We start from the raw sequence: 21988 nt of genomic DNA, 5'->3' as shown, positions 1-21988 counted from the left end.
GGCGGACACCACCCCCCGACCGCTGAGCGCCGTGTGGCGGCTTCAGATGAGCTCCGGCGCCCCGGGAACAGCCGCGACCCCTCAGGCCCCGCCGGTCGCCGCAGCCGCCCTTCCTCAGGCACCGCGGGACGGGAGGGCGGCTGCGAACGCCACGAAGTGGGTCTGCCGGGACACATTTGCGGTTCAGCACAGCCCGCAGGCACCACCCCGGGCGAGCAGCAGAGCCCCGGTGACCGGCCGGCGGGGGCGCTCTGCGCATGCGCACAGCCGCCAGGTGGCGCTCTACCTTCAAGGCGTGATTCCAAGCACGAGCAGTAGAGTTCCGGCATTCGCTCGCTAGAAAGTCAAAGCGGCGCAGAGCGCGCCGGGAAGGCAGAGTCTTCCTCCGGACAGCCATCTTGTTCTCCTCGCCAGGGCCGAGCCGAGGGGCGCGGGAGGATGAAGGGATTCCCCATGGTCGCGCGTTCCCTCTCGGTGAGGGTGACCTGGAGGCGTTGTGCGCGGTGGGGGAGAGGCATAGGCGGCGGTGACAGCGGCTGTCCGGGCCCTGGGGGCTGTGGGCGGGCCTGACCTCAGCCAGCCCCGGGCGGTGAGCCGGGCCGGCGGGCGGTGGGCGGGCGGTCCAGTGGCTGCGTTCGTGCCGGTGGGGCTGTCAGTGAGGGCCTTGGTAGGGGTCAGGGCCGGGGTCGATCGGGCTGGGCGGGTGGCGGAGCGGGGCGGAGGGGCTGAAGGTCAGACAGGCCGCGGGCCCGGCCCGGGGCGAGCTGTGCGCAGCTGCCTGGCTGGGAGCTCCGGCGGGGCGAGGGGTCCCCGGGGGCATCACCCGCGGCCTCTCCCGGCAGCGACCGGGGAGGCAGGGCCGCCCGTACGGCCGGAGAGAGGGCGGGAGCGGGCTCAAGGGGATCGTTGCTCGCTGGGGAAGCTTCAGCTGTTCGTGGCAAGGTGGTGCCCTTGGCGGTGGGGGCTGGCTCGGCCCGGAGCGGGCAGAGTTCTGGGGCTGCTGCAGGCTGTCTGTGATTCTCTGCTGGAAATATGCTCTGGAGTAGGGTGGCAAATTACTTTTGAAGCACAGTACGTTTGTGAGTCAATTTTAGATGTGCACTAGCCATTCGTAAATAAGTAGGCTTGGAAGTTAAAATTCAAATCACAGAATCATTTCAGTTGGAAGAGATCCTCAGGATCATCAAGTCCAACCATGACATAACTCTAGCACTAAACTATGTCCCTAAGAGCCTCGTCTAAAGGCCTTTTAAACCCCTCCAGGAATAGTGACTCCACTGCCCTGGGCAGCCTGTTCCAGTGCCTGACAACCCTTTCCATGAAGAATTTTTTCCTAATATCCAATCTAAACCTCCCTTTGTGCAACTTGAGGCCATTTACTCTTGTCATATCACTTGCTACTTGGGAGAATACAAACCAGGATGTGGTGGCAGAAGAACAGAGTCTTTCCTTGACTCATACATCGAACAGAGTCTGTGGCAAAGCAAGCGGAATTATGGCATTGGTATCCCTACAGCTGAGTGCAGCGGTGTTTCTGTTGCTCAGTTTTTAGTTTGAGATGTAAGGGGATGAAGTTATTGGGTTTTTTAATGTGAAAAGAATGATAATAAATATACTTGACAAGAATAAGAAACTTCAAAAAAAGGTGGGGGGTATTTAAAATCAAGTCATGTCACTTCTGTCGCCAGCTACTGGAGGGAAGGCTCTTGTGATGTTCACCTCTTCCATTTGAAGGCCAGCTTCTGGTTATTACTTTGCAGCCTGAGGATTTGCATCCATGTCCTCTTTGTGCACAGCAGACAGTGTGGGTAGTTTGGGGTTCTGAGGGGTGACTGTAGGAGTTGAACTGCCTACACCTAATAAATTAGAAGGTTATCTCCAAAGTTGTGTTCTGCATATGTGGATTGCTGTAGCAGTTTGTTCAGTTAATTGCTGTATAGTGGTCTAACAGACTATAGTATCAGGTAGAGATTATTTTCTTACTGTGCTTGAACATCCCAGAGACCTCTTATAAATTGTTGCATAGGTTCAAACAGTGGTGTAAAAAGGAATTGCAAGGGAATCACTGTTATTACTCTGGGGCTTGAAGTTGTTAATTGTATTTGTACTTTAAAATTAGTTGTTTTTTCAGTGTGTAATGGGATATGTCATGAACTAATTCAGGAAATCCATTATCTTCCAGAAGAGACTTTACTCACTCAAAGTAGCTCCTAAAGTTGCAACCTCAAAAACTGCAGAACGAGTGAAATTATCTCCAGCATCTGAGGATCTTGAGGTCAGTATCAATACTGGGTTTTTTTCCCTTTCCTTTTATTTTATTTTTGAAACTCGGCCAAAGCAGAACTGTGACAGTACTTCCAGTGGGTGACTAAACCTTTTTTTTTCTTTAATACAGATCACAAAATTACCAAATGGCTTAATTATTGCATCTCTGGAAAACTTTTCTCCAGCTTCAAGAATTGGTGTGTTTATTAAAGCAGGCAGCAGATATGAAACCAGTGGTAACTTGGGAACTGCTCACTTGCTTCGTCTTGCATCTAATTTGGTAGGTGTTTATTCTCTTTGTTACGATGTTCGCAGTAGATGAAATGGTGGCAGGTTTATGATTGCAGAAAGAAATGATATGGTAAAATTTAATGTAAGAGATGTTATAAATTGGAAAACAATGTACATTGATTCTTGGTTAGTGTAGGAGAAATGTCATTATTTCCTGGAAGACAGGAAGTGATGTTTATTTAGAATTATGCTCTCCAGTGGTGTCTTAAGCTACACACACACACACACATATATATATAAAACTATGCATGTAATTGATTTTATTTTAGCCACAGTAAAAACTAATTTGGGTGGCAGATACAAGCTAAATTTTATGTGTGTTTTGAATATTTCTGAGTAGTTTCTCTTACTGCTGCCATCAAGATATTTTAAACTTGTTTTTCCTTCTGATGTCTATGTTCAGTTATACTAGATGCTGTGGGGGCAGATACATATCATCAGGTTTAAGAAAGAATCAGATTCATTGACAGCAGGTGCTTAAACAGTTGCTAAAGGGAATAACTGCTGTAGGTACTGCAGGAATACCATTGAATGGGTTGTGGGATGTTATATTTAAACAGCCTCTTCTGTTGCCGCTGTCAGGTACAGAACGTTGGGCTGGATGTCGTGTGGGTGTGACCCGCTGTGCCTGTTCCCCATGTTCCTGTTGCTCTTGGTTGCTGTCTGGTTCTGGCTGCAGACGTAAACGCGGCCTCTTCCACACCAGCCAGGCTGTGATCGTTAGAGCTTCCCAGTGCCACTGACGTGCCTTTGCTGTTGCGTGGGCTCAATCCACATCAGTTTCAGGCAGAAAAAGGAAAAAATAATATCCCAGTGGCTCATCACTTCCTTCCCAGCTGATGGCCAAAATTATTTCCCTCGACAGCTGTGAGCATAACAGGATGTGTGGGCATTCTTTACCCTGGTTTTGTCAAGCTTATCTAATTCAGACAATCCTATTAAATGTCCAGGCAAACCTGGGTCGTTCTAGAATGAGGCTGGGGAGCAAATATCTGAGCAATTATGGTGGAAAATCAGAAAGGATGAAGAAGTGATCAGGAGTAGGGATGCAGTAAGCTGGCTCAACTTTTCAAAATAGCCTCTGTATAAATAAACAGATACTGTTTCAAATTTGCGTGAGCACTGAACAACCTCAGGCAAATATGTCCTTAAAATAGCCAGAATTTTAAGTTGCGTTTTTTTTTTTTTTTTAAATAGACTACTAAAGGAGCATCTTCTTTCCGGATTACTCGTGGCATTGAAGCTGTTGGGGGTAGCCTAAGGTTTGTAACCACGTACAAAGATAATCTGTCTTGGTAAAATGCAAACAAGATGAATGACTAATGGAAACTAAACAATAACCATAAGGGTCTGTAGGTGGATAAGCTAAGTGTGGAAATGGTACTTGAATGGTGAATGTTGACAAGGAATGTCTTTTGTACTTCTTGTTCTATTAAGGTTCAAGAGTGCACCCATGATTTTTATTTTAGAAATATCATTCAGTTAACAAAATCTAAATGTTGTGTACCTGGAAGAAATATTTTGTCCTGAAAGCTTAATGTTCTTGCTGCCTTTTCAGGCTTCAAGATTAAACTTCCCAAAGTCAATAGATTTATTTTTTCCTCCGTCTTTCATGAATAGAGACCACTCATCATACTGCAGCTTTGGGAATAATTCAGACAGGAGTTGGCTTTTGTGATGTCAGAGTTCAAACCCTAGAAAACAAGCCTAAGAGAAATAAAAGAGAGATCTTGCTGTGCCTGCTTTCTTGCAATGTATCCTGAAATCATCCAGTAAGATTGTTTTATACAGAATTTGGTTAAAATAAATAACTTGAGATTCTATCCCTTTTTGTTCCCATTAATCACAAATGTGTTGAAGCAACTGGAAAAGACCAACTATGTTTTCTACCTCAAAAGAATAATTTCTAAATTGCCTTGTTTAATACATACACACATTTTTCATCAAGTTTTGTTATTCAGCTTTATTCGTTGTTTCACCTTGAATTATTGTGTTATCTTAGATTCTGATGGTCGCAAGATGCTTGTTATTACTTGAATACTTAAGAGATGAGTTTTAGTTATGTCTCTTCCTGCTGTGTGTGTATATGATCACTCCTTTAAACAGTCATCTCAAGCAGATTTAAGGTTAACTAGACGTTCTAGTCAGTATCTTGCTGATTAATTCAATCAATGGGGAATATGTGTGAAAATCCAGTTCTGTGTTCTCTTCTAAAATGGATTTTGTTTTTTTTTCTTATTTAGTGTATACTCAACAAGAGAGAAAATGACTTACTCTATTGAATGCCTGCGTGACTATGTGTACGTATCTAGATATGCTGTAAACTGAATTACTGCATTCTTTACAAACTGCTCTGTAGCAGAGACTTATCATTTTACAGGGTAGGAGTAACACTTATTTTCATGTCTTTGTAATAAATCAGTAAATTACTGTATTAATATTTGGCTTCTGTATCATGTTACTAAGCATGCAAATGCTGCAGAACTGAAGTTGAGTTCTCATACTTTGTACAGCATTGCTAATAACAACTCTGGCTTGAGTGGTATAATTTGTTGTTAATGTGTTGCTTATGGATTATTCTGAATTGCCTATTGCGTTTAATGCCTTTGTAACTTTTTAAATCTAGTGATACAGTAATGGAGTACCTTCTGAACGTCACCACAGCACCAGAGTTCAGACCGTGGGAAGTGACTGAACTTCAGCCACAACTAAAAGTTGACAAAGCAATTGCATTTCAGAATCCTCAAGTTGGTAAGTGTATTTTCTGATCCACTTCATTAGCTTCATGGGAGTTTCTTCAAGATGAAAAACTTTGGAAATAATAGGGTTTCCCTTTTGCTGTGTCATGTGACCATTTAATGTTTCAGCTTTTCCCATTGGTAGGTGTGGTCTTTCTGTTGTTACAAAACTTTTTTCTATAAATCCACAAGTTTTTCCAGCCTGTGCATAACAATCATTAGCAAGGAACATGCTGAGGACAGGGTATACCATTCTCCTGACAGCTTCCATTTTTCCTGTTTTTTCCTCCAAAGAATGTGCCAGTCATTACTATTGTTGACAATATATTTGCAGCAGCTCATGTTCTGAAAATAGTATTTAGGTGTTACTCATTGATACGGAAACAGTATTCTACAAAAGACTTTTTGAATTTGTATGGTTATTTTGGTATAAAAGCAATATGTATTTTCATTACATTGAAAACGGATTCTAGTTCCAGGTTTATAAATTGAGGTTCATAAAAACAGACACAAAGCCTCAGCCAAGCCTATTCCAATGTATCTTGTGTTACTTAACTCTAGTCATCCAAGTTTCCCTACGTGGTTCTGCACAATAAACATGGTTTGTACTACTCTGTGAAGCGTGCTCACCTTCATAACCCATTAAAGGTGTCAACACAACGCTGGGCTTTGGAAAATCCCTGGCTTATATTGAAGCACTACTATTTTTTAAATCAGAATCAAGAACAGTCTTTGTCTTCTAAATGTGTATCAACTACAGATTCATTTCATAGTAAGTTAATATTTTCAGTTACAGTTACATTCAGAATCAGAACTATGAAGAAAGGAGTGTCATCTTTCTCTTGAAAATCTTTTGAGACTATCAAATAGAAATGAGTACTACTGGATGCAAGAAAAAAATAATGAGAAAGGAATTAAAGACATGAGCATCCTTCATCTGAATAGGGAGATGGATGAGACATCACACAAAACTACAAATAGTATTTTAAACAGCCAGTTCTTTCTCAAGCTCAAGAACAAAGGATGCGTACAGTGGAGATGATGATAATTCTAAAACTAATTAAAAAGATGTTTGGGTTTGTTGTTGTTTTCTACTGTTCCATGTCCCCCGAACACTGATTACTTTTATAGCTTGCTGTTGAGGCCAGAAAGGGTTGAGCATATGTAAGTGTTGGTTTTAATAAGTTACAAAAAAATAAAATGCCTCAGACCAGATGCTGTTGCTTGAGGATTTGGATGAAAATTCCACGTGTATTGGATTATTTCAACCTGCTTGTGCTCCTTAAAGTGGACCACAGCTCTGTTGCACTGGGGTAACATTAGTTTCGTTCATGATCTTCATTAAAAGTGTCTTTTATGTTAATCATCATCACTGAAACTGTTTCTCTTAGGAGTGCTTGAAAACTTGCATGCTGCAGCTTATAAGAATGCTCTGGCAAACCCTCTATATTGTCCAGATTATGCAGTTGGAAAAATTACTTCTGAGCAGGTAGGAATATTTATGTTGTGTTATAAATCTGTTTCAATTTCTTCATCAAGGGTAGATGAGAGAGAAATTTAATTTGGCAAATACACAGTATTTGCTACCATGTTAGTCTGGTGTTTAAATATTTTATTTCTGTGTAGCTTTTAATATTGGGTACAGAATTTATGTTCACAGTTAGAAAGGTGGTTAATGTCAGTGGCTTCTTGTTGATAGGACAGCTGTTAATAAGACGGAAGTGTTCTTGTATAAAAGGGTTTTGTAGTTGTCACTGAAGAATGTGCAAAATGCTGTTCTATGGACAGTTCCTTTTGGGAGCATTGGAGTTTGCTGCATTAAGAGGTATAAGGCTGAACAGTGGATATCAGAAACACACTTCCCATTTTTGTACTTTATACAAACACCCTAAAATGTGAATTTACTGTTGCAGCTTCACCATTTTGTACAGAACAATTTCACAAGTGCAAGAATGGCTCTTGTAGGAATAGGTATGTATGTTTTTTAATGGACACTGCAATTTATAAAGGAAAACTACTGTAGAATTTTGAGTGCTCTGTAGAAATAAAATGTTACAGTATACTTACAACACTTTTACGTAGCAGCTGTAGCTTTTCAATGACATTACATCAGTTGGAATAAACTATTGTATTGCAGGTGTAAAGCACTCTGACTTAAAGCAAATTGCAGAGCACTTTCTAAATATCCGGAGTGGAGCTGGTATTTCTGGTGCAAAGGCTGTCTATCGAGGGGGTAAGTATGTATCTTGTATGTGTTCTGAATGACTGCTTTTGTGATTATTATAAATACAGCATTATTCAAAGTTGCAGCTGAAAACTACAGTTGCAGGAAGTGCTAGTTCAGAGGCATTTCCAGTCTAAGTAGAGGATTATTCCCTCCATGGAAAGTTCTGGAGTAAAATTTAACCCATATCTCCAACAAAGCTTTACTGGCAAGATCATTTAGTCTTAAAAGTGTAAAACAAGCTAACATCTGGTTTGTCTCGGCTTTTTTTGGGAGATTCCCTTAAGAATCCGTTCTAAACTGTCTAGAAGTGGCGGTGGGCTTTCTTTTTAACGATGATCTGTTCGAATGTCATCTTTCATAAAAGACAAAGCAATGCTTAGCTTTTTTAGAGCAGCATCTTGTACTAATACCAATAGCTATTCTTCAGTGAAGGTATCAGATCGCTCTGTAAATAAAGGGGAAAGAAGTTTCCAACATTTCATATTTGACTGGAATAACTTCAGTTTCTATGAAACAGGATAAATATTCTTATGAACAGAAGGTACACAACTTTTCTGGATGTTTATTATCTGAAGACTCACTGAGTTTTATTGTCTCATACTATTTGTGGTTTAGGATCAGGTTCAAATAAAGCATAGTAAGGTACTTGGGCTTGTGCTTGCAGGAAAATTTTTGAATGTAAAGGACTTTTTTGAATGATTTCTTCAAAAGGCTATCTATATAGTGTACTAGGTGTCTAGTATACGTATGTAATTTTAAAAAGAGTTAGGAATAACCTGTAAGGATTATCAGTATAAAGGGGACCAATGATTGGAAGCTACAGTGTGACCTACAGCCTACAAACAGCTTCTTGCTGTTTTCCTGAGTGAACATGCAGTAACTTCACACCCTGGCTTTCTCTCTCATGGGACTAACTCCTGGCTTGAAATCTTGCCCTTCCATACCTCTGAATGTACAGTAGTTTCTAACTGAATGCTGCATTACCTTTTATTCTGTTGCATTTTTAGGAGAAATCAGGGAACAGAATGGTGATAGCCTTGTCCACGCTGCTGTTGTGACTGAAGGAGCTGCTGTTGGAAGTGCAGAAGCGAATGCATTCAGTGTTCTTCAGCATGTTTTAGGGGCTGGACCCCTTATCAAGAGGGGAAGCAACGTTACCAGCAAACTGTCCCAGGGTATTGCTAAAGCAACTACCCAGCCATTTGACGTAAGTTCAAAGGGTTACCGCACTCTAATATTCTAAATAAAATGTATGCCATCCTTCAAGAGGTTACCACCTCCAATGAGAATCATAATTAGTTCATTCTTGCACAAGTTACAATATTTCAGAGAAGGCCTTCCAGTCTGAGATTCCTCTGCACAGGTGGAATTTAGCTTCCCAAATTCCAGTATTTTACATCCATATAGTAATTATTTTACTGTGCTTTATACTGAGTTGTTCTGATACTTGAAACAGTTAATAATAATTTTTGTTTTGCAGGCTTCTGCATTTAATGTTAATTACTCTGATTCCGGGCTCTTTGGGTTTTATACCATATCCCAGGCTGCAAATGCTGGGGAGGTGAGTTGCTGATTAGAATTTAAGTATTAACACCTTAACCCTCCAACTAGTATTTTGGTGTGAGATAATGACTGATTGATCTGAAAAAAGTCAGTTAATCTGGTTTCTTGTATAAGAATGCTGCACATTCTGTTGTGATTTAACTCTGCAACCTGGGAATGAGACTCTTTCTGGGAAGTACCAATGCCTAATATGAACTAGAGCTAGTAAAATACCTTGAATTGCTGCTTGTAATTGCTGATTTACGTGTGTAAGCCAAAGTATATCATGAAGAGCATGCTGGCTCTTGAAGCTGGCAGAACTGAATCCTCTCATGATAAACAGTGAGACCATGCAAATTAATGTTGTCTTGCAATTTAAATCCACACTGTTTTTTGTATCTCGCTTTGGCATTTGTTACAGCGGGTTTAGTTTTGTTCTAAAGCTGTTCAGCATTGAGTTCAGTCTAACAATCCAAACACTGTCAGCTGCTCTTCCCTGAAGTTTTTAAGGTGTCAGATAAGAGAAAAAACATGTTGAAATTTAATGCTGGAAAAAGCCTTAAATTATTTTAATTTTCCTCAGGTCATTAAAGCTGCTATGAACCAGATAAAGGCAGTTGCTCAGGGCGGCGTCACCAATGACGATATCACAATGGCAAAGTGAGTAAAGAACTGTCTTGTGTCTTGTAAAGCGAAGTTTCTTAACATGTAGCTACTTGTCAAACAGGCTATTCTTTACAGCAGAGCGTATCATTGTCCTCTAATTATTTCTGTGGGGAATTGCTCACTTTCCTGCATTAAAATTGACACACTGTCAATACTCTTTTTTCAAAGCTCTACTGATTCGCTGCTAAAGGTATTTCCTAATAAAAACTTGTTAGAAGCATTAAGGTTTTCAGAAAACTGTTCCAATGTAAGATATTAGCAAGTATCAGCAGATGCTGCCATTTTAATCATACTCTGTAGTACTAAGATGTATTTAAATTAGAATCCTAAATTGCATTATTTAGATAATTCCCTTTTGGTTGCACTGCAGCAATTCCCAAAACAATTATATTAAGCAATCTTCTGCATCCTCAAAGTAATGAGGGCCTGCAAGCGTAAAGCACTGAATTAGTGATGTTACTTCCAAGTGCTCAAAATGCATGTCCCTGGGAGTACCTGAGATGGGGGAAAATTACTCTTAGAGATGCAGTAATACCAACAAAGTTTTAGAGTTTCTAATTTGTAGAGGGTTTTGCACGTTAGTTGGTGCTTGATCTCCAGGTAGTGTTAAACTGCACTGAGCTTTTAAAACTGTAGTTGTGCAATATAACAATATAGTAGAGATTCACTCAAGTAGAAAAACAAAAATATTGTCTGTTGTGTCTATAAAATATGTACAAGACTCCACATAAAGCTTGATTATACAAAACATGTTAACCTAGATGTGATTGGTTGTGCTTTAGTCACTAGTAGCTAAATGGCCTATTCTGGATCTTTGTATTTGGCATTATTAGTTGGCGGGGGGTTGTGGTTTTCTTTCTTTTTTTCTTTAAAGAAGCTGCCTAGTATGAGGGAGTTAACACAGAGTGCTGTACCCTCTTGGTTTCGGTTGGTTTTTCTGGTTTTGTTTGTTCGGGTTTTTGTTTCAGGTTCTTTGGGTTTGTTTGAGGTTTTTGTTGGTTGGTTGGTTTGGTTGGGGTTTTTTTAGTTTCCTTTCTGGAATGCCGTCGCATATTTTTTCTGTATTGCTCTTTTTCCTTTAGTGACCAAAAAAACCCCCCCAAAACTCCTAATTCAGGGTCAGTGATATTTGCAGAGCCTTGCAATTCAGTCAGAAATACTAAACTAGTTAATCATATTCTATTGTAATAAACCATTTTCTTCCATTTTCACAGAACATGGAACAATTGCACAAGGAACCTAACCATTTACATTAACTGTTTCTTTGTCACTTACAGCAAAATTGTTCTGCATACATCTGCCCTTGATGAGAAACAGGAATTAATTTTAAACCTAATTTTTAAACTTGGATATTAGTTTGTCTAATTCCTGAGCTAGACATCTGACTGTGGGGGGTGGTAGATCATTCCAAGGCAGTAAGCGTTCAAGTACCCTGTTGTTTTCATGCTTGGACAATTTGTGGTGCCTCTTTCCTAACTACAGAACCCTTCCATATTTGAAAAGGAAAACATTTCAAAATGGAGAGGAATCTTCAAAATTTGAAAAGCACAAAAAACTCATTGTACTCATGGGGATAGTAGGGAAGGTAATAGCAGGACTTCATGCTCACTCATCCTTAATGCTTTGTTTGATGGCAGAAATCAGCTGAAAGCCACGTATTTGATGTCAGTGGAGAGTGCAGAAGGGTTACTGAATGAAATTGGCTCCGAGTCCTTGGTTTCTGGCACACACACATCACCATCTGTTGTTGCTCAAAAAATCGACTCCGTAACCAGTGCTGATGTTGTGAATGTAAGTATGTGTCAGCGTCTACAGGTGTTCCTTAATCACTGTGTAAGGTTGTTTTATACAAAACTGGTGCTCATTTATGTGTGTTTGTAAACACAGATATCTACTGTCTTTAGAAAAAGCAACTCATTTACAAATCCCAGCTGGCTATCTATTGATGCCTTTACTTTTAACAGAAGACTCTTTAATCCAATACACTGTAAAACTAGTGTAGCTGGGAGTATGTAAAATTCTCATCTACCTCACTTAAATTTACCAAAACTGCCAACTAGTATTCATGGAAAACCTGACGTTAGTTCCAGTGCAGACACTCCTGTGTCAAAGCTTTTAGGTTTCCCAAGTCTAGAACATTCAGTGGACTTAATAAAACAAGTAGGCTTTCAATGATAAATTTACATAACTGCATCACTATTGCAAATTATGTTGTTGCTTATACTTGAAGCAAACTTCAAACAGAAATCCATCAGAGAAATTCTAAGATAGAACACTGTTTTTTCACAGCCCCTATTGATTTCTGTTGCAGTAGCAACTAGCAATAGCTCTAGTAATAAGGAGAGTTCCACTGTATCTTGCACTGTAACAATTATTCTAGGAGTAACCACTCTCAAAGAGTTCAAGCCTTTTATATCCCACTGTCATTCTGCCATTCCTGTTTAGATTATAAAGGAACAAGGAGCTGGATTAGAAGCCAGTAAATGTAGACAGCAAAAGGAAAAGTGTTTACTTGATGATGTACTATAGTAGTTTTGGGATTTGTCATTTATTTTAATAACTTGAAGCCGAGGCTATGAGCAGCAAGATAAATTCTTTTGTAGTGAATAATTCCTTATATTTCTGATTTATTTTCAGGCTGCAAAGAAGTTTGTCAATGGGAAGAAATCCATGGCAGCTAGTGGGGATTTGGGAAATACTCCTTTCCTTGATGAGTTGTAAAAACATAAACCAGGATGTGGATTCAAGATGGACCTGAGCTCTAAGTCACCTATATTCTAAATAAATTACTACTAACATGTTATTTATGAATTCAGTTCTTCCAGAAAATTAATCTGGAGTAATTGTGGGCTTGCACTTATCAAATAAAGTGCTGGGTTCATACATTTTGTGCTAAGTTTTTTCCCATTGAAAATGCTGATAAGTCTGGCTCTGTACAGTGAATGTCAAACTACAGTGGAAAAATAAGGTGAATTTTAGTTGATGTAAAAAAAGGATATATCAGAAATTGTGATGCAGACAAATACTGTAATTGCCACTAGTTGTCCATGCATTCAGGGAAAATTCTTGATAAACCGTCTGCACCATCCTTATATCAAGCAAACGAAGAAATTTACCTTCAAACAGAGATTAATATATTAGACTTCAGAGCTTGCAGCTGCTGCCTCTCTGGGACTAGCACAGGTAGTGTTTCTGAATGTCTTCTCCACAAGCAGCATTGAGAGACATTTTTGAGGGGAGGGAGGGCATTGCTAAAGCAGCTTTATATAGCTAATATATAATTTCAAATATCTTAGGATATTTAGATTTTTTTTTTTTTTTTTAAGTTCTAGACATGTATTAAAACAGATACAACTCCAGAAAGTAGGTTTTGAAGAAGTTGAATTTTGATCTATTTTGAAACAAAGGCAGATTCTTCCAGATAGGATGTATCTGATGCAGAAGGGCAGGAAGAAGAGGAACTGGTCTCATTGTTTTCTGTAGCCCCGTATGAAGGTCTGACTCCACCAGCATCAAACTTAGGGTTGCACAATGCATCAACATCATTGTAAAGTACAGCATCACATCAGTGTCTGTGTCTACTCTTAAGTGTCTCACATGTATCAGATATCTGCCAAATTTGGGATATTGACGATAGCTTATACGTGAATTCAATGCTATGGCTGGAAAGGTTTATGCTGAAAAGTTTCCAAGTTTACATCATCATCGCTACTTGACTTGGTATCATCTTCGTCCTCAGTATCGTCACTTGTGCTGAAAATACACAGAGCGGCATCAGTTTCACAAGCAATAATTCCCATAGCCATTTATTTAACTAATCTTGGAGTCGTAAGTATTTTTGCAACTACTTGTTCTAAAGACAAGTTCATTAGTTCTGAAGCTCCTCTAATATCAAACTAATACTATTGTCCATAGTCCTTTGCACACTGTTTCCTTTGGACTCTGATAGCTAAGTTGTAATTCGGCCAACAGAAAAGCAAGCTATCCTTTTTCTTCTCCTTCAGAGTAGCAAATAATTTGATTTATTTAAACATAAACTTACAGGCTTGATTTCTTGGAAAGCCCCTTGCTGTGTGAGCTTCCTTTGTGCTGCACAAGCCTAATTATCTCATTTTAACACTTCTATTCCTCCCCCTACCTCTGAGGTTTCTTTTCTATTAAAACTTTGTGCCTCAGGAAAACTTGAAACTGTCTTATATCCCATCTAGATTAATTATACCTGCTATATGAGCCACCTCTAGGATTGGAATACATTTTACTTGTAATCGTCTGGATCCTTGGCTGTTGCAATGGACACAGCCTCTGACCGCAGCGGCATTATTGCCAGCCAGACTTTTTATGGCCTCTGTGGAGGTGGGAAGGGGCATGGCTAAAATTAATGTTCTGATCCTGTCTTCACTGTAACTGGAAAAGTAAACATTTCTTTTGGTATTTGCCTATTTCAAATCAGTTTTCTATTCCAGAAAAAGAAAATTAAACCTTATGCTAACATTTTATTCTAAAATGAAAAAGCTATTATGCTATAATGAATAGAATAATAAGCAAGGTGTGAAATTCTAGTTATGTACAATACTTCTTACTCTGCTGTCATCACAGGAAGCTTTACTTCAGGAATTAATTCTGCTGCACTTTGCCATTGTTGAGGTACTTCAACTAAATCTCTGTAAACTTTGATTTGCAGAGTAGTTCCTATAGGAATATTGCGCAGGAGTTGCCTGAGCTCTCGCAGAGTCCATCCTATAACGTTAGCATGTCCAATTTTTACTAGAACATCACCTGCCAAGGAAGAAAATTGGCAGCAATCAGTTTAAGAGACTTCTTCAATTTTTTTTTATGTCTGTATGATAAAATACGTAGTGTTGACCACTATACTTGCACATTTAAAAGCGTGTGAAAGCATGTGTTTAGCAGCTCTTCAACTGGATGCAAGTTTGGTTTTGCTTTCTTGTTTAATCAAAGTTTTTTTAGCTCTGTTAAGAACTCGCCTTTTCACAACACTAAGGAAAGCTGCAGTTCACTTATTTACTTTGGGATTTTTTTGAATGAGTGGGTTTTTTTAGGCAAGATGAAAGTACAATGGTGAATAATCTGATCCAGGACCACTATTTGGAACCAGATAGACTCCAGCAAGGCTGAGTTGAGGTTCCATAGCTGCACTCTGAACAGCGCTACTGGCATCTTCCCACAGCTCCCCTGTACCTTCTCACAGCTGGAATACCCGGTCAGTACATCTCTGCTGCCTGCCCTTGTGTGTCCCTTGCTGCTGACCCCAGGTGCTGTTCATCTGGGTGGATGCTGGAGAATCTGTGTAACAGCCACATCACCCTGTGTTTGTCTGGGCCCCTGAAAGATTTGAGGGTTTGACTCTCCTTAGTGGCTGGTGCCTGTCCCTTTGCTGTGAGAACAACCAATGCATGGCCACATTGCAAGAAAACGTCGAGCAAGGCCGGGGGAGAAGCAGGGGACACTTCTGAGCTGGTGCAGGATCTAACTAAAGAGTTGCAGCAGAAAGCGGGGGTGATGATTTTTTTGTTTGCTTGTTTTAAGGGACACGGCTGCAAATAGTGTTTTTATTACCTGCTGCCAGTGGAAGGCACCGAGCTGCAGTTTTGCAAAAAGCAGTACTGAATCCAAGAACAAGAGAGTAAACAAAAGTAAACAGAGTAACAAAAGAGCCTAAGCACCTATATATATATATATATATATATATATATATATAATGGAGTATAACAGGATGGGCTTCAAGGGGCTGGGGATTGTTAGAATGACTGGGTAAACCTCTGATTTTGGAGACTGCAAAAGGCAAGCAGGTCAATCTGCAGCAGACCACAGCTCTATCAGCAGCCTGGCAGAGACAGTTGCACAGAGGAGCAGTACCAGTAAACATTATGTAGTAAACCACAACAGAACAGCACAGAGGATTTAAACAGGCGATACAGCTGCCTGCTGCCATATTAGGCAGAGCAAGGAGCCTCTCTCCATCTGCTCTGTTTTCTTCCTAACCCTTTTAGGTTAACAATGTCTGTAGCAAAAATCTATAGGCTTTAAAACTGTTTATCATAACTACTGACTACCATTTTCCCATTCACTTTTTCCACTGCTTACTCCTTCTACTCTATCATCATCAGACCCTCTCTCCACTCTAGCTTATCAGAAGGTACTGGTTCTACTGAGGTGCCAACAAGAAGTTCGGAACAAGTACCAGGATAGCAGATAACAAAAAAGCAACAGGAAACATTTTACCAACAGTTTGATGTATGTTCTCAGCCTCAAACAGAAAGGTAAGTCTCTCAGATTACATGTTTCAAAATTCATAGACATAAATGTACTTATGCTTTAAAATATCTGCAAGACACTCTTGGCTTTTAATACATTCTTTCAGAATTCTGTTGTGGTTTTTTTTTTCTGCTGATAACACTGTTATGGTGAGTCAACACTGTCTTTGAACTGCAGATGTAAAGAATTTTGCTCCTAGGCTCCAGCATCTACAGTCTGAAACACACAGCTTTTCAGTCCACCCATCAGTTTGGTGATTGGTATCATTCAGTGGCCACTCCTGCACTACAAAGGTATTTTAAGGAAATTCACATACTAAGCAGTCCTGTTTCTCCTTGCCGGCATGGGGAACAGGGCATGTATATGTACCTATCAGTTTGGTGAGCCCGACTGTAGGATTTTAAGGCATTAGTGCCTCCCACTACCTCTGTTAATTTCTTCCTTCTCATCAGTAATGTCAGCAGAATGGTACCAGCCCCTTAAAGCTACAAGCAATAACGAAATTGTTCTTTTAGATGCCAGTTTGAAATTGTACAGATAATACTCAGCTTACTTAACTGAAAAATAAGTCGATAAAGATAAAACCTAATTCATTGCAAGAAAAACTCCTAAGCAGTGCATTTGTGCATCATATTTTACTCCAGCCCCATGCTCTGTACATCGGTATTAGCACCAATATAAGTGTGCTGCCTATGGTATCATTAAGAGATGCAGCTTCTACAAAATACTATATTTTAGGCAAAATTGTATGGCTTTCATCTTAAATGCAAAGTTTTTGTAAGTTCACTCTAAACATGAAATGAACAAATTCAGGTGTTTGCTTTTTTGTGTGTGTGAAATGTGCTGAGTTAGATCCACGTGCTCCATGAAGCAAGCTCTAATTGTTTCTTTGGACTCCAAAAGCTAAGATCAGCTACAAAGGGACAATGTTTGTTACCAGTCCTCAACCACCTTTAAACTGTTCAATACTTGCTGCAGTAATCATACACACCACATGTCAGAAGTAATTTGACTCCTTGTTCCTGTAGCCTTTTTTGAAAAGGCTTTTGGAGTGTGCCTTTTTTAAGTTTTTGCAAACAAAACTACTTAGTTTCAGTGATTAATATTATTTATTTTTTACCTTATGGATGTGAAAAACCAACACCCCAACAAACAAATCAGTATCATATATATGTTTTTGTATACCATAGGGGGTTTTTTTTAGGGAACAGATAAAAGCTATCAGCTCTAAGATGATAATACCAAAAAAAAAAGGCAAAAAAAAGCACTCAGTTCAAATCCAAATCTATTTCTATATTATGCTCAGGTTTTTTTTCACTGAATTTTATACTTGGATCAAAAGTGCACAGCCTTTTCTAATAAGAGGTTAAGAACTCTATTCAGTGCTTTTTACTTCATCAAACAAGTAGATATTTTTTCCTAGTGCTTGGAATTCTAATTTTCTCTGAAAAGAGTGAGGACTGCCCAAACTATAAAGTCAATGTGGGGAAAATTGTTCTACTTAAAGATATGCATTTTCACTGTACAGCCAGTAAATTTCTAAATGACTTAATTATGCTCAAGTCTTAGCTTCATAGATTTCTATGTTAGAGACAATTTAATACTTGGTAATAACATAGCACGTTGTCGTCCCCAAACTGTAGTTCCTGAGCCTAATGCAATTGGTCTAGAGACCCATATGAAACAGTCAAATTTACAGAGCTTTCAATTACAAGCTTAATATCGGTATGCGATGTTCCACAAGAAAGCTTAATAACTAGTAATAGTCTGTTTGTACTGATATGCAACATTTCAGGTTTAAAGCATTTGGCAAATGAACACCTGAATGGATTGTTACAGCACAGAGATTAGTCCATTGCCACTTTGTAGCTGTTCTGTATAATAAAGGGAAATAAAGAGCAAATAATAAGGCAAACTAATTTCAAGCTTTGGGAAGTTTTCTGTTACATGTAGAGTGAAACTACTTGAACAATAATGCAGCAAGCAAAGAATGATATTAGTCAAGTTTAGTTGCTATATAAAGGTAATAATCAAACTATTTTTGGACAAACTTGCTGATTAATAGGAAATCTGTTTTTGCTGGAGGACAATATATAGACTTAAATCTTGATCTGATTATGAAACAGTCACCCATATCAGCTGTTTTAAGATCACAGGTATTTCATCACAGTGGAATGCTGGCACTGAGCTTTATGCAGTTTGTGCTAGTTTCTTTTCTCTATAATTTTAAATCGAGTTTCTTTTGATCTGCATAAGTGTAAATAAATCAGAGACAGGCTCAAAGCATAAATGCAGAACAAGAATATTTTCAATGCTATGAATTTGAATATCACTGTTGGTACTTTTTACCTGGTTTTAGCTTTCCGTCGTTAGCTGCAGAGCTTTTCTCAACAAGGCTTGTTATCTGGAGATATGACCCATTCTGTATGACTATGAGTCCTAATCCTCGTTCACCCATCCTAATATTTGCCTTCACTGCTGCAATCAATGTCTGCTGAGAGATGTTTCCCAATTCTGGCAACTGCCCTTTGAAAAGTGAGAGGAAAATTTTACTAGTTGAAAGTGTGATATCATTCTTCAAGAAAACGTTTAAGGAGACATTTGAGCAGGTGTTGTATCCATTCTTAATTGTCCAAACAGTTAAGTCCCTCGTCCCTAATTGCTTCTCTAGGTAGGCACTGCCTTCTGAGTTACTGCCAAGATGCCATAATAGCAATACTTACAAAAAGTTAGTGTACTCCATAAATTAGCTTTCTGCAAATAAATATACTGAAAGTAGTTTTTACTTAGAAACTTATTTCTTAAGAAGTCACATATTTTACGAAGAGAAAAAGCAATATTGCTGTTGCTTGAGTATTTACTACAAACAGCAATATATTCAGGGAAGGTAGAGAACAGAGTACAAAATAACAGAACAGAGGAGCTGTCAGCTGTTAAGGATTTGAGAAAAAATTGCATGCCTATTAAAAATCAATAGTTACAAAGGAGATTAATTTCTAAATTTCCAGTAGACTGGTTCCACACCCTACTGCTGAGATGAGGGGACTGTACTTGCCATATTTAGGACCTACAGACATAAAATACTCTTGAGCAGCATTATCCATGAAAATGCATAATACAAGTAATACAATATAAATGACATTATCCCAGGGTCTCCACCAAGAAATATATTAGGGTAATAAACCAAATCCTCCATCTCTCAAGCCTGCTCTCTTCATCAAGAGCCAGGAAAAGTTAAGACTGTCACATGAGCGCTTGAGACTCCTAAACCAAACTGTATTCTGTTAAAAATTACTTTTAAAATGCTCTGTTTTAAGATGTAATCTCTAAATGCAACTTCTGACAGTAGGGTAGCAATAACTTTAACTGCTTGAGAAGTCTATCTCCAACCGTCTGAAATCACTTAATGAAAATTTCCACCACTTTACCCTTCTTCTGTAAAATATGGAAATTTGTTCATCTTTCAAATGGCTTCAGTAAAGCTTTGGATCATGCTCTAAATGACAGCACAGAATATAAAAGAATTAGGATTAAAAATGTAGCAATGTGAACATCTAAGTTGTCAGTTTGGCTGCTGAACTGAAAAACAGAGAAGAAAGCAGGAACTGTTTGAATTTTTTTTCCTTCCCAATGAAAAATGCAGATTTTTTTTGTTGTTGTTGAGTAGAATACTACATTTCATTTGGATGAAATACTTAAATTTCATGGTCATGGAAGAAAAGCAGAGGAAGACACACTCTGGAACACACTTTCCTGTGTTGATAATTCTTAGAGGTCGGATGTCTCAGGAATTTATGCAAAGTGGAACAGGAACAGTAGAAGGAATTCAAACATTTCCTATGGTGTTCTTGGTCACTTTTCAAGTTTCAGTCTTCTTCAGCCAGAGGGGAGAACTGAATCCTAGTTTCCTACTTCCAGAATGAGTACTTGAAAAGTTTGAGATACTGAAATACAAGACTGGAAGAGTACTGCTGGGGCAGCACTGAGGAGATGGAAATGAACAGAGGAAGAAATAACCGAGAGAGAAGGAAACTCACTCTTAGTTTCCTGCCCAGCCACTGGTGAAGACTTTGTACGTTCCATTGAGTCCAGAGGAAGAGTTTCTTCTCTGGAGCAAAAACCCCTGGGCAGGCGTGTCCTGGGTGAGCCTCTTGGAAATGTGCTACTGCTCCATGACGACCTGTGGAGGAAGAGTCCACCAGCAGGTGAGGAGGTGACCTCGGCCCCCAGCAACTGCTCAGAACACCGAGGCAGGTTCCGAGTCTCCAGCCAAGGGACCAGCCTGTCCCCTCCTGGCCTGGAGACCACAGACCTGCTGTCTGCCCAGGGTGCTGCACCAGTAACACCAGCACAGGGAAATGTGGCGGTGGGCACGGGCTGTGCCAGTGCCCAGTGCAGTTTCAATCCAAAGGAGTAATTTGGTTTCAGCTGCCCATCCATCAGTGCTGCAGCTCTGTCTGAGGTGCCAAAGCCTTCCGGGGAACTACAGCCAGCGGTGTCCACCCCCCGCATCCTGAGCCGTGTACTCATCTCGTAATAAACCCCAGAAAGATTAAATAACTGACCACGCAGCCTGCCGGGTATGAAGACTGGATTCTGTCACTATTTCTGACTTTATATTTGCCTTCCTACCAAAAGCCAATGAAAACCAGATCTTCCCTTTGGGTACCCTCTCTGCCCCTCCTTCCTTCATTCTTTTTGCCATGAAGCTGAATTATTTGGAGACAAACTCATTTTAAGGCAGACTTTTACATCATGCTTGTGTTAAAAGACACTTAAATACCACTTAAAGCCAGTTTATAGGATAGTTGCAGATGATTCTTGGAAATAACTTCTTTTCAAGGCTGCCAGATTCCCATTGTTAGTGCAATATAATTTTTTAAATCTTTTAAATAAAAAATCAATTTTCCCATTTCTTCCACACACCAATTGTTCCCTGTTTAAAGGGAATTATTTCAGCTGCATTTCGTCCAAAGTCTTACTCTTTTCTCCACCCTTTAGAAAATCTGTCAAGAACAGGCGATTTCAATAGAACTGAAGTACAGCTCTCGTCCTCCAAATAATAACCTTGCTGATTGCTGCTGAACGCTTTAAGATTATTTTACTTATATATCCATTGTGTTTATATAGTCACCCATCTACATAAAAGACTTACATAAACAGCACAATCGCCTGCTTGGCTTTCCAAGGTGTTCTGTACAGATCAGCTCTGGAAAAAACAGGTGGGTGTTTGCTGTTAGAAGGAAAAACTGCATGAGCACTTAGATATTTTCCAAGTACCTATAGCCGTGGGGGCTGCTAGACTAATTTCCTTCAGCATTCCCATGGTGGAGTGGCAATATTGAAGGCACAGAGTTATTGTGGCCAAAACTGGGCTGATTTCCCACAATTGGTGCATTGTTCACTCATTGGCTACAAAGATTCTCCTGCACTCCAGTGTAGCTGAATCCATGGAAGAGCATGTCATCAAAAATCATTGTGTTTGGGTGAGTTTTCTAGTCAGTATTAATTAGGTTTTCTCCCAAACACACAGCACAGATAGCAACACAACGCAGTGCTTCTACAGCGCCCTGCAGTACGTAACCTCCATGAATCAGCCCTTCCGCTGATGCCTGAGGGCAGGGAAGGTGCAGACCCCGGGGGCCCCCCATGGCGAACAGGAGAAGGGACGAGGAGCAGCCGAAGCCCCGGGTACCGGCCGCCCCGCACGGGGAGCCCGCCCTGAGGCGACACCAGCCGCCACAGCGCCCCCTGCAGGCGCCGTGGAGACACGCCACGCCCCCTCCCCAGGCCACGCCCACCTGCAGCGCCCCGCCCCTCTGCACAGCCCACCCCCGCACCCAGCCCCTGCCCGCCCCTTTAGGGCCAGCCCCGCCTTACGCCCCGCCCACCACGGGCAAGCTCCCCAGAGAAAGGCGCCGCGGCCTCAGGGGTTTCCCCGCCCCACTGCAGCGGTGTCCCCGCCCCACATTGGAAGCCCCGC

At 40.3% G+C, this 21988-nt stretch overlaps 2 protein-coding genes across 2 annotated transcripts; one reads left to right on the top strand and one right to left on the bottom strand.

Annotated features, from left to right (window-relative positions):
- Window positions 1-316: 316 nt before the first annotated feature.
- On the top strand, window positions 317-12614 carry UQCRC2 (ubiquinol-cytochrome c reductase core protein 2). Its single transcript, XM_082064647.1, has 14 exons — window positions 317-474; window positions 2183-2275; window positions 2396-2545; window positions 3754-3818; window positions 4800-4856; window positions 5183-5307; window positions 6686-6783; window positions 7208-7265; window positions 7432-7527; window positions 8529-8728; window positions 9002-9082; window positions 9647-9723; window positions 11367-11520; window positions 12367-12614. Exons 1-14 carry the CDS (start codon window positions 439-441, stop codon window positions 12448-12450), a joined length of 1374 nt encoding a protein of 457 aa, XP_081920773.1. The 5' UTR covers window positions 317-438; the 3' UTR covers window positions 12451-12614.
- Window positions 12615-13385: 771 nt separating this feature from the next.
- On the bottom strand, window positions 13386-18561 carry PDZD9 (PDZ domain containing 9; the record flags this gene model as incomplete). Its single annotated transcript, XM_082064686.1, has 3 exons — window positions 18355-18561; window positions 14310-14505; window positions 13386-13482 (listed from the first exon to the last, which is right to left on the bottom strand). Exons 1-3 carry the CDS (start codon window positions 18461-18463, stop codon window positions 13386-13388), a joined length of 402 nt encoding a protein of 133 aa, XP_081920812.1. The 5' UTR covers window positions 18464-18561.
- Window positions 18562-21988: the final 3427 nt, after the last annotated feature.

Source organism: Streptopelia decaocto (genome assembly GCF_964273445.1).
Source record: "Streptopelia decaocto genome assembly, chromosome: 13".
NCBI lineage: Eukaryota > Metazoa > Chordata > Aves > Columbiformes > Columbidae > Streptopelia > Streptopelia decaocto.
Note: the sequence above shows the minus strand (reverse complement) of the source record. Positions and strands in the feature narration are given on the sequence as shown.

What these genes read in the sequence shown, in the direction of transcription:
- UQCRC2 (XM_082064647.1), top strand. Translation starts at nt 439, where the DNA reads ATGAAGGGATTCCCCATGGTCGCGCGTTCCCTCTCG. An exon ending in CAGCATCTGAGGATCTTGAG is followed by an intron (nt 2,276 to 2,395) that starts GTCAGTATCAAT and finishes TCTTTAATACAG; the next exon opens with ATCACAAAATTACCAAATGG. An exon ending in GAAAAATTACTTCTGAGCAG is followed by an intron (nt 6,784 to 7,207) that starts GTAGGAATATTT and finishes TTACTGTTGCAG; the next exon opens with CTTCACCATTTTGTACAGAA.